This window comes from Saccostrea cucullata, unplaced genomic scaffold (assembly GCF_032062105.1).
Source record: "Saccostrea cucullata isolate Sc308-1 unplaced genomic scaffold, CSIRO_AGI_Scuc_v1 ctg308, whole genome shotgun sequence".
Classification (NCBI taxonomy): domain Eukaryota; kingdom Metazoa; phylum Mollusca; class Bivalvia; order Ostreida; family Ostreidae; genus Saccostrea; species Saccostrea cuccullata.
Window position 1 is genome coordinate 202,545 of NW_026930989.1, and position 12,793 is coordinate 215,337.

The 12,793-nt window shown below is 32.4% G+C and overlaps 1 protein-coding gene across 1 annotated transcript; it reads right to left on the reverse strand.

The window, feature by feature from the left end:
• Positions 1–1,217: 1,217 nt before the first annotated feature.
• LOC134230910 (ornithine decarboxylase-like) lies at positions 1,218–9,479 on the reverse strand. Its single transcript, XM_062712775.1, has 12 exons — positions 9,305–9,479; positions 8,000–8,134; positions 6,156–6,282; positions 5,405–5,501; positions 5,187–5,263; positions 4,653–4,825; positions 4,313–4,450; positions 3,347–3,512; positions 2,981–3,137; positions 2,187–2,305; positions 1,771–1,982; positions 1,218–1,583 (listed from the first exon to the last, which is right to left on the reverse strand). The coding sequence occupies exons 3-12, from the start codon at positions 6,255–6,257 to the stop codon at positions 1,424–1,426; spliced, it is 1,401 nt and encodes a 466-aa protein (XP_062568759.1). The 5' UTR covers positions 6,258–6,282; positions 8,000–8,134; positions 9,305–9,479; the 3' UTR covers positions 1,218–1,423.
• Between the last annotated feature and the right edge of the window lie 3,314 nt (positions 9,480–12,793).

The window sequence follows — 12,793 nt, forward strand, 5'->3', positions numbered from 1 at the left end:
ATACATATAAACTATAAAGGATGTCATCAACAGAATGTACTTGTGGTTGTGCACAATTTTATAATATCGTTAAAAGATTGGACACCACAAAAAAGCACCTTTAAACTAATTTAAAAAATTATATTGAGTGAAATGTTTGTCAAGTCAAAGATTTGTAGCATTAAATTAGCATTTTTAATTCGTAGATAACACAGTAAAACACTGACTCTATTAATTATCGCAAAAGTTGAACAGTAACTGGGTCTCAAATAATGTCAGCCCTACAAATTTAGTTTTTGTTGACTTTGCTTACAAAGACCAATATATTGTTATTGTTTTGATATTTAATTTCATGTTTTCATTTTGAGGGGACTTTAGAAGAGATGCATCTTCCATATACCAGTCAATTAATCGAATGATTCTCAGAAAATCCTCAGAATATCACAGCCTCCCTATACTGTACATACTGCTATATATTTACATCCACTGAATATTTTCTCCTTTATTTCTTAAGAAAACCATTGCGTTAATCAATGCATGAACTACAGTAGGCATGTCGCCTGTACAGATTTCTTGATCAGTGACTGTTCCATCAACGAAACGTATGAAGACGTTCGCATCATTAATACAATAATTAATCTTTTTAATCCTACTTTAAATGATTATTTAAACAGACATAAATATAAACAATAAAATGTCTTTCTTCGTTTGTTATTACTGGAATTAACGGTCGCAGCTATTGCAGAAAAAATTTACATAACCCCCTTACGCAGGTCACTTATTTTTTCTGCAACAGCTGCTTCCGTTAATTCCAGTAATAACAAACAAAGAAAGCATTTTATTGTATAAATAAACAATTTATATCACAGACTGGAATTTGGTAACCACAGTGTTGGTTGATGTTAATCAGTACCGTAAATCTGGAAATTTTTGCTGTAGATAAATTTTTAGCAAATTTGCATGTTCATTGCATTTGCAAAAATATTCTTCTTAAAAATAAATTACCAATAAGAAAATGTAAACAAAGCAGTGGTAATTGGCAAAATTTTGTAACATAAAAATTTATCAACACCATTTTGAACCGAATTCGCAAAATAAAATCGATGTAAAAATTTCCAGATTTACGGTATGTTAATGATCATATGACTGGAAAAGAATGGATGTCCTTTGAACATTGTGGCCCATGAGCTTTCTCTGTTCCAAACCATGATTACTTCAAATACTAAGAAAATACAATATTACATGTTTACGACAAATTTATTTGACTAGAGGAAACCGAAATCTTCCTGTATCTTTCTCATTAAGCGAATGAAACAGATACCCGCGACTCAGTCTCCAATTCTGACCAGTATATTGATATAGTGCAGGTGTTTCCATTGAGTGCATAACTCTTGACAATCAATATCTAGAAATCATGGATTAAAATGTCCAAGCTTCTCTTTCTTTAAAATCCAAATGGCGATCCAACTAAAGCTTCAGTAGCAGGAGAAGTACCAAATAGGTCATTCAAGTCGTGGGCTTCATCCACCATGTGACCGGTCATCATGTGCGGAATCTTCTGGATGTAGCTGCTCTTCTTCACTCTCTCAGGGTACACTGTATTCCTGAAAGAAAAAAAACCAGAAAATTGCAGAAAATATCATTTATTTTCTACAGATGCACTCCCCAAACAAAAAGATTTTTTTTTCTTTTTCTTTCAAATATTTGAATGACAGTGCCTATAAAATTGATTTTACTTGAACACCAAAAACAATAATAGAAGTTAAAACTTCTGTTTTGTATTGAACTTACCAAAGAGTTTGGTCACACAAGTAGTACTTATGGGGAGGAGGCATGCCATTGAAGGTTGAGGCTGCAGACATGGTGTATGCCCCCATGTCCTTGAAGTAGAGCCAGTGTCCCACCCTGAGCTCTGGGAGGGAACACTCCTCCAGGATACAGTCAAGGCCATCACAGGTTGGTCCCCAAACACTGCTGGAGTAGCACTGATCTACTTCACTTCCCTGTCAATTTAAATCATGACAATAAAATTCAAGATTAACTTTCATTCTCAGTTTGCACATTTCAATTTAATTTATTCAAAATCCCTTGCTAAAGAGGTTCAAGATGAATATTGATTTCATGGAAATTGTATATATGTATATGTTCATAATATTGAACTGTACATATTTTTTAACAGAGAAAAACCCCTTTGTGGTTGTCATTACCTGAAGGGTGTGGACTTCCACCTTAGCATGATCAAACAGAAGGCAGTTAAAGGAGCCATAGACTCCATCATTGACGTAGTACATCATGACTGGTCCCTTGGTGTCCGTGGGGTCATCATCTACAAATAAGGTCACAGACACATTAGGTCACTTGAACGATTCTCTGGTTCACAGACAAATTTTCTTTTCAACAGAGAATGAGAGATGGGAGGCCTTTACTTTCCTTTTTCATTGGTAGAGAAAATAAGGGATGTACTCTATTATTGCATTTTCTATTACTTCCTTCTTCAATACATTAGTATAATGACTTTAGTCATTGTTTTTATATGCCTAGACTTTAATTTTAAGTAAACTAAATCTTACGTTCAATCAACAATAAGTTTTTTATATATATACTTATGTTATCAATGTAGACATCAACTGTGAATATTTTTGCAGATGAAATGTCAGTTGTCTTCAACAAATTAGCTACCAGACACAGAAATAGAGAGCAAAAGCGAAGAGAAAATGAGGGCAGAATTCTTTTTTCCCCAGACTGGTCTTCACAATACCTACTTTTCATTTTATTAAAAATACCAAAAAGTTTCTGATGCAGCTACCTCAAAATGAATGCACAAGGAGCCTGAGAACTGTAATTTCAATTTTATGTAGCCTAACACTTTAAACCATGTCAGTCCATTTTGGTCTCTGCGAATATCCCTTTCCCCACTGGTGCATTTGATTTTTCAGCAGATGTGTCCTCATGGTTTAGAATATTTTTTATATAAATTGTATAATCTAAATTGAAACTTTACCATTGGTCTTTTCTTTGGTCACTACTCTCTTGGCGATGATGTTGACGGTGAGAACGAAGGCTGAAGCTACAAAGTACCTCCCTGGTTCCGCAATAATCTCCACATCCTCTGAAGCTGGGAAGTAGTGGTCCAGGGCCTCATTGACAACGCTGGCAATCTGAAAAGTTCATTATATTGGAAGATGACAGGTTGCATCCAGAGAGTGAAGCATCCGGATTATTGGGGTCTGGATTAACAAGGCTCCAGCATAAATTATCATATAATACTTATTCATTTTGAAAAATCAGCATTTAAAAACAGTTATAGCAGCAAGGAATAAATCACAATTTATTTTTGTTTTACATGAATTAAGTAAATAACACTAACTTCACAGAATGGAATTGGTGCCGACTGTTGTCCAGGAAATCCTCCTCCAATGTCAAGCAAGGTCATATTGAATCCCATGTTGAGGGCGAGATCAAAGACATTACGAGCCTGCTGTATGGCTACAGCAAAAGCTTCTGCCTCCTCGCACCCACTGCCCACATGGAAACTGAAAAAAGTAACACTTCAAGTTATTATTCTCTGTCAAGAGTAAGTTCAGTTTTTTTTTTTTTATTCTTAATTAATTTTTTTCCTTTGCAAGTATTTTTCTTGAAATTTTAATAGATGGTTGCAAATTTTCTATATTTACTTGTACTTGCAATGCATTTTCAATGGTGAAATACTGTAATTAGTTCATTGAACACCTGGGTAAGTGGTATTTTTTCCACAGTAAAAATAAAATTCTTATATTCTTTACAGCCAAAAAATATCAAAAATAGGGTTAAACTTAGTTTTCTTTCCCTTCACAAAAGAGTTATTCAAAGCACTCCCTGTTATGAGATAACACAAGTATATTCACCATCTTGACATAGAATAAAGTGGTTTTTCCAAATGCTATAAAAATGCAAGTGCACTATCAATTAGCTATGATATCTTGCAATCACTCAAGAATAATATTGGAGAATCAAAAAAATAATAGAAAACTCATTGTTATGGAATTCATTTGATCATGAGACAGGATATTTTCATAATTTCGCATTAAGTGCAAAGCACTCTTGAAAATATCAACAAAAAAAAAACTCTCCCCCATTCAAGAAATAAAGTGTACATCCAACTACAAAACAATGAATATCCTCTACATATTTAATAATTAAAATTGGGCATATTCAAATAAGGAACTGTATTCATGCCGTTATCTTCTGTTTATTCCTGACATCAACAGAAGGATATGTTGAAAACTGAGCTAAATGAAATATCAAATGTTTTGAACAGAAATGACTGAAGTACATAATAAATAAAGAATATTACCTGACTCCCATGACATTAAGCCCAAGGTTGCGCGCAACCTCCAGAAGAGTGTAGGCTTTGTCTGGATGGCATCCATATTTGTTCCCTAGCTCGCATTGCACCTTGAAGTTAGATGGAGGTAGAATTCTCAGAACCAGCCTAGTATGCAAAGAGAAAAATATAAACTTAACACTGTATCAGTAAAACTTCTCAAAACTTGAAAACATCCAATTGTAAAATCCTACCAACATTTCCAATGGTCTAGAAAGAAATTTATACTAATGAAAAGAAATCTAAATCAAACACTTAAACAGAAACTTTCTGAAAGTTTTGAAGCTCTACAATTCAGATTCCAAATTACCTGGCCTCTGGAAACCAGGTTTTGACTTTATGCAGCTCATCCTCATTGTCAAAGGTCATCATATCCACATGCTTCTTGGCAGCATACTTGATGTAGGAGTTCTGCTTGCAGGGGTTGGCATAGATAATTCTAGAGGGATCAACTCCCAAATCAAGAACTTTCATAATCTCAGCCTATAAAGTTTTTAAAGAAAAATTCAATCCATTAAACCAAATAACGAACATGTACAGTACTGTTTATCAGTTAATTTTTTGTGACACCTTATTTTCGCAAAATAGGCATTGATTCTTGATGAGTCAGACAAAATTTTCACGAATTGTGGTTATTGCTCTATATAATCATAAGAATACTTTTATACGCAAGAATAAAATTGTTGCAAGCACACAATCTCGCGTAATTAAGCGAAAATATAGTTCTCACAAATAAAAAGTGATTTACAGTATTTTGCAATACTTTTTGACAAACCATTAGCTTAAAACATTAGCTTAAAATCTTTTTTTACACATAAAGATACAATTATTCTGACGTAATAACCTTGCTAGCACAGTCAAAATTAGTTCCCATGTCTGCCAACAGCTTAAGGACAGCATAGTCGTCATTGCATTTCACAGCTAAAATTATAAATTGTTCAAATTATTGCTTATTACCAGTACTGCACATATAATTTTACTTCTAAGCAAGAAACAAAACTTGCATTATGCATTTCAATGTACCTAATGAAAAATGCTAAATTAACTAGTGTACAATTTTACCATAGAAGGGCATGACCCTTGGCAGCATCTCTTTCCAGACCTTGTGCTTTGTAATGATGTCCCCAAGGTCACCAATGAAGAAAGCCTCCTCTTTTTGCTATGAAAAAAAAGAGTTGATATTCAAATAAAAAGATAATAATAAAATTTTATATAGAGCCTTATCTTCTGTGAACTCTGAAGCGCTTTACACAGATATAACAATACAAATAATAAAAGAAGGACTAAAAACAATCTTGTATACACCTGTAAAAAAAATAATTAAGAAAGATTTTTTTTAAATACTGTAAACCAACTTTTATTCGCGACGACTTTATTTCGCGATTTACCGGGAGTAAAGTAGTTCGCAGCGATTTATTTTCGCGATCTAGCCTTCTCTTAATAGAAAAAGAGACTTTACGGACCCGTTCGTGGCGAGAAATATTTGCGATGACGAGGCTCTCGCCAACCTCGCGAAAATTTCTCGCATGCGAATTAAAGTTGGTTTACAGTATTATATATCTTCATATGTATGAAGTCAACTGATAAGAAATATCAAGTTCACAAATTTACACAGTTTTGAATATCAGAATGGTGCAACAAAAAGATTTTGATAAATATGCACTTATTGTTTGTTATATTTTTTTAAAGAAAAATATTTTATCATTTTCACCATTGAAAGGTTTGATATGATTTAACATGTCAAACCTACGTTCTAGGTTAAAAATTGTTTCATTTTTTTCAAGATATTGTATACAGAGAGAATACAACTTACTTCATTGTCATGGAGATTGGCTTTCTCCTCTACAAAGCTTCTGATGGATTGTTCATAGGTATTCATTTGAACAGTACAGTTATTACCAATGTATTTCTTCATGATTATCAAAAGTTATACAAACAATCTGAAATAGAGAAGACACAATCTACATGTTAAATTCTTGTACACTCTTCCAAAATTGAATACGCAATTAATGCCTGTAAATATCTATCAAATAAATGACAGATTAAACTTGTGAAAAATGGTATAAAATGATGCTTTCAAAGGAAATTCCGACCTATTGACAGTTTTACAACTGATATTATTTTAGTTTAGTTGTTGCTATGTCGATGCTGGTACAGAGAACATTGTGAAAATAAACAGGAAAATGGGAGGAATGAAACTTAATTAGCAGGTGATGATTGTAGAATTAAAACCCACTGGCTATCAACAATAGTGAAAGCTAATGTGCTATCAAAATAATGAGGTTTTAAATTTTGTCATGTGTTTATAAATATATTACCTGCACTGAAATTCATTCACATCATCAAGAAAGGCACATACATATATTTGTACATTTGGCTGTTTTGTCAAAGAGTAAAATAGTGTTAAATCTAAAGCAAACTAATGGCGCGGCACCATGCCATGCCCTTATTTCCTAACCAAAAATGAATAAATAAGTTGAGGCAATATTCCTTAGCTGCTCTGTTTATTCAGTGCATGCTGATAATCCCTTTGTTTATATCACGACAGGGAATCACTTCACGCTTGAACGCACGCACACAGCCACCTGGCTGATTAATATGCCTCAGGCTGTCAGGGTAGAGGATTTAACTTGAAAAACTGTCATTTGATTGCATTGATTATGCAAGAATTAGCCCAAGACCATAGATAAATTAACTTGTAAACTTTTAACTAATTAAAATCAGGATCGTTTTTTTTAAACCAAAAGTAGAATAAAACACATAGTTGAAGAAAAAAACTGATATTTTATCTGAATAAAGTCAACTTACATTGTACCAAAAACTGAATGTAATATGATAAAAAGGCTTAAAAACAACAAACTAAGTTAGTTTCTTTGAATAAACTGATAGATTTGACAAACTGAGGGTCAATGTTTCTAACTGAAGCCAGATTTTTTTTAACAAATTTATTTTATATATGGCATTCAATTTTTTGGGGGGTAAGATCAGTTTTCACTTGATCATGTTGGTAGAGTATTTTCCAAGTAAAGAGAATGGTCTCTACATGTATTTTCCAAAATGCCCCTCCCCCCTTCCCTGGAAAAAAAGTATTTTTTTTTTCAATGTTGAAATTGACTGTACTAGTACACAAATAACACAGTCCAAGCAGGTAAAAAAAAATCATACCTCCAAACTTTAATAATTTGTGCAGGTTTTAGCTAGATTCATACCTATTACTTTCTCCAGTGTAACCTTACTGATTTTTGGATTAAAGAAATTGGATGTTTTTATATTCTTTTTGTTCAACAATTGTTATGTCAGCCCAGGTGTGCTAATTATGTAGGTATTTTTTTAAAAAGTGAATGGAATACAGATATATGAATTGATCTTTTAATTACTTGTTTAAATAAAGATTTCAATATGAAAGGATATTAAAAGTAATTAAACATGTTAAAGTATGTAAAAATAAATGTTTATAATTTTACAGACATTATCATGTGTTTAAAAAGTGCCCTCAAGATCTCCGGTTGCACGACACAAAGTGCCCTTTTGATTCTTGGATTACCATGCCCTTTTTAGGGTCTAGATTTAACACTAGTAAAATGTCAATCAGAATACACGTGTTTTCTCAAAAATTGGAAAGTCAAATATGTTATATTCTTGATGCTCATTCAGTACCTGGCCAGAGGAAACACCTGCACTCAACCGATACTAGCTGGGATCCCACGGTGGTTCTGCGTTGAAGTCTAACTTCTGCTTAAGTCTGCAGAAGCCCTCGGGGCACTCGATGTAGAACCTCAAGGAAAAACCACCCTGAAATAACAATACATTAACATGTTCAAATTGTTTTGTAACTTGAAAGAAGGTTACAATACATTTAACAGCATACTATATGGATATATAATTAATTAATATCAAGAGCTAGCATAAAATTATAAAAATGTTTATTAAATTATACTAAATTTGATTAAATATCTTTATCTAAAGATAAAGGACTTAAGGAATTACGATTTTTGTGTCTTAGTCTTCTTTTAAGGAGAGCTCTAATGAACAGTTACAGAGAAAATTTTAGCCAGAAGCACACATTGTTCATGAAAATTTTGACAAGTTCAGGTGATGTTTGGACTTCCTGGATGTTTGGAATTGTCAAAGTTTAAGATTATGCTGGTATAATATTTTTTAAGCAAAAACTTTTTTAGTGTAAAAATATGAATAGATCTACATTGATATGGTATAGCAAAAGTGCTACAGTTTTTTTACAGAAAAATAGATGGGTGATTGCTAACCAATATGCAATATGAAATGACTGATACATTATTTTAGAGATATTTTATCGATAAATATATCAGTGCTTGCCCTAAATGCTTCATCATCGCCTATTTTAAATTACAAAACAACATATTATATTTTTCATAAAGCTTGTACAATTATGACATTGTCATGTGATAAAAATTGAATATACAAAGTTAGTGAAAATTAAATATTTCTTAAAAATGACAATGTACGTCTCATTCTCTACCTTAACAAAAAGTGTATATATCACATTACAGCTATTCTTCATGTCATGATTTACCCACAAGTAAATAGAAACATTCAGGTGTGATATTTTAAGTCCCACTTTACGTTTAGGTCAACATTCACAAGTGAAATTATCATTTTGGCAAATATATCTTATCAGACACAACATATTGGACTTTACCTGCTTATGATACTGTATTCCATCTAAACATAGGACTGACGACATTTTTAAATTGCCCACCTAAGTTCAAGGTTATCACCACGTGAAAATCACATGTTTGTTTACGAATAACGATTTTTAAAAACTTTTTTTCTTAGTATTTTAAATAAAAATGAGAAATAGATAAAGGATTTTTTTTTTTCTTTCAACCTTTGTTTCAATTGTATGGAAATAAGAAAACTTCCAAACAAGGCTATGTTATATATAGAGTCACATGTCAGGAGTTATATCATTTTTCAACTCACCAATACAGAAACCTCCGGAACGCTAGTATCCCTCTTCCCTTTGGGCGGAATTTTGTCCGATTTATATGGACAAATATACTAGTAAAATACCCCCAAATAACAAAATAACCCCCTGTTTTAAAATTCACTTTTCAATGCCTCATCCATACAAAGCGGAAGTTAGGTAAAAGGAAGAACCTACTTCCGATTAAAACAAATCCGGATAAATAATATTTTGAATACGCAAAGGTGCTTGGGGACGTTCTGTTTTAGTATCAGAGGGTATGGATTTTTATAAAAGGTAGCTTTAGCTTAAATTTTGGATTTTTTAGAGTAATACTTTGCGAATATGTCATAGAAAAATATTTTAATCAAAAAAGTCAAAAGAACCGTTGGATTACGGAACACGGAAGAGGGTGGGGGTCCCGTCCCAAGCACCTGTGGAATACCGCTGCCAGCCTGTCAAACTGACGGAATTTTGATAGAATTTTCTTTTGCTCCTTTATAAACGGAACCATTTATATACTTTTATAAAGAAGGATTTATTTTTTAAAAAACTTCTACACAAGAAGAAAACTATCTTGTTATGGCGAATGGGGTTCCTTTAAGGACCCTAGCTCTCTACAGTGCAAAATGTTTTTTGGACCTTGGGAAAAATATATTATGTAAAGGTATAAATGCTGAGCTTATTTATTTAATTCTCACTATATGGTGCATGGCATTTAGTCCCAGGAAAATTAATCAAATACAACACAGTATCAGCTAATATAAATCACTGTTGTTTACCTCCACAGAGAAAATACATATAAATTAGTTCAATTAATTTATGTTTACATTTTAAAATGTAAAGAATAATCGAATTGATAACAAATTTTGTAATATACTGTGAATTTCTATTTTTAAGAATTGAGATATAAGCTAGGCAGATCACTCTAACTGCAGAAAAATACCATGATAGAATCAGAACTTAGAACTCTTTAGTGTGCATTGTAGAGAGAGTTCTTAACGGCGGGTACGGCCGGTGTCAACAGGGGACAATTTCTGCTCCTAGGCATCCGATCCAATATCTGAAATTTCTTTGGGTCCATGTTTTATGCCTTGTTTACAGATCTGTACTGTTTGAGAGTTTTTTTTTAGACCGATCACTGTTCGTTTTCTTCACTTTAAATTCATTTTAAATTTTAAATCATTATTAATTTTTTTTCATAAACTTAAGTGGACCCGAAACATAAAAAGACCTTTAGAGTCTGTTATTTCTGTTTTTACTTTAATATTTTAATCTATTTAATGTTTTTAGATGTCAAATATCAAATATAAATTCGATTATTTTCATGAAGAACTGAACGTTTGGGTTTTTTTTGCACATTCTCCAGTTGAAAATTGAAAATGGAATGTATAAAAACTTACCCCAAAATGAACGCAAATGCTTATTTTCAAAGAGGAAAAAAGCTGAAGATGAATTTCACTTTGTTTTGATATGCCCCACATTTTTAGATCTACATAAAAATATATTAATAAGTCTTATTATTATATTTAAACTCATTCAACTTTTAGTGCAAATAATTTTAAAACCATTCAGAAGCATTGTTATTTGTTGGCCCATTGTTTCATACTATTTTGACAACGTTTCACTCTGTTCACTGGGTGTGTCCCCGTTTTAAATACATTTGATAACATGATAGGTATAGAACAATAAATGTAAAATGTTATACTTTAATACTCTCAGTTTTTAGTTAACATGTACTTGATTTTGTATTATATTTATCAATAAATTTTAAATCAAGAGAAAGGATTAATTCTACATGAACGTGTGTTATAAATAAGGAGAATTTATTCAATATTTCATCATTTTATTTTTAATATTCATTATTATACACATATAAATGAGGAAATACCAGTAAACAAATCTTTATACATGTATGTTATTTTACAAAACGTAGATGAATAATTTGAAAAAAATTCACAGGTTAAAAGTTAATTAAAAAGCTAATAATTCAGTATATTCATTATTATACACTTATTGTTTTCTTCCCGTCAGTACATTGATTTATTCACCCCCAATGTAAAACAAGCAAATTCAAAGAATTGTGGTCCCCGCTTTCGGTGTCTTTTTGGGTGAGATGTCATTTTTTAATGACATTTTGTGTCTAATATGAACGCGCTATCATAAGTAATCTATTTAGAAATTATCACTGAACTCCAAGGTCAAGGTCAAAGGGTTAACGTTCTTAGTATCCAATGAAAAGTCTTCTCAGAAGGATTACATATATGAAGTATGAAAGCCCTAGCCCTTACCATTCACAAGTTATGGTCAAGGTTAAAGTTTTTTCATAAGTATGGAAATCTCCAAGGTCAAGGTCAAAAGGTCAAGGCTGTTGGTATCAAATGAAAGGTCTTGCCACAAAGAATACATATCTGAAATATGAAAGTCCTGGTGTCTACTGTTCAAAAGTTGTTGCCAAGGTCAATGTTTTTGAAAAGTAGGTCAAACTCCAAGGTCGAGGTCCAAGGGGCAAAGTTCTTGGTATTCAATGAAAGGTCTTTTCACATGAATTATATATGTGAAGTATAAAAGCCCTAGCCCTTACCATTCAAAAGTTATGGTCAAGGTTAAAGTTTTTTCATAAGTACGGAAATCTCCAAGGTCAAAAGGTCAAAGTTGTTGGTATCCAATAAAAGGTCTTGCAAACAATGAATACATATGTGAAATATGAAAGTCCTAGTACCTACCATTTTAAAAGTTATGGCCAAAGTAAAAGTTTGGAATTTTTGTGTAAAAGTGGGTCAAACTCCAAGGTCAAGGTCAAAAGGTCAAATTTGGTGCTACCAAAAGAAAGGTCTTGTCACAAGGAATATACCTATGAAATATGAAAGTCATAGCTCCACTAAATCAAAAGATATGGACAAGGTTAAAGTTTTTGTGACGGACGGACAGACGGACAGACGAATGAGATTTAATGTCCCCTCGCTTTCGCGAAAGCGGGGGACAAAAAACTTACCTTAACCGAAGGACGAGGTGAAAATTGTTCTCCGAAGGTTCCTAAATCATAATATCGACTTTGAAAAACAGCAGTAAATGTTTTATAATATGATTCAATGACAGGGACCAGTCAGATGCTAAATTTGATTTTACGTAATGACTATATATAGAAAAGAGAAAATGGAATCAACGTCTCTTTTACTTTTGTATATAAAGTCATTACGTAATAGCATCTTACTGGCTCCCTTGGACTCAATGATGAAATGATTCAAAGTCGTAAAACAGTCCAGTTGTCACGCTGAAGTCCTAGCCCTAACTAAACGTAATATGAGAATACACATAATTATTAGTTGTGTTATTTTGGATTGAAATAACAAACAAAACATACAGTTGTAGTTAAGATAGATGAAAAACAAAACAAACAAACAAACAACAAATACATGCCATGCTCGTAGAATCGATTTTAAAAGTGAAGCTAGGGGATATTTTTAAAAGGAAACGTAACTTTCATGAAAAAAAAATCTTTTGTT

Excerpts from the sequence above, each read along its gene's own strand:
- LOC134230910 (XM_062712775.1), bottom strand. The coding sequence starts at position 6,257 with ATGAAGAAATACATTGGTAATAACTGTACTGTTCAAATGAATACCTAT. Across the intron at positions 3,513-4,312 it reads CTTAATGTCATGGGAGTCAG|TTTCCATGTGGGCAGTGGGT; the intron begins GTAATATTCTTT and ends TACTTTTTTCAG. Across the intron at positions 1,584-1,770 it reads TTGTGTGACCAAACTCTTTG|GAATACAGTGTACCCTGAGA; the intron begins GTAAGTTCAATA and ends TTTTTCTTTCAG.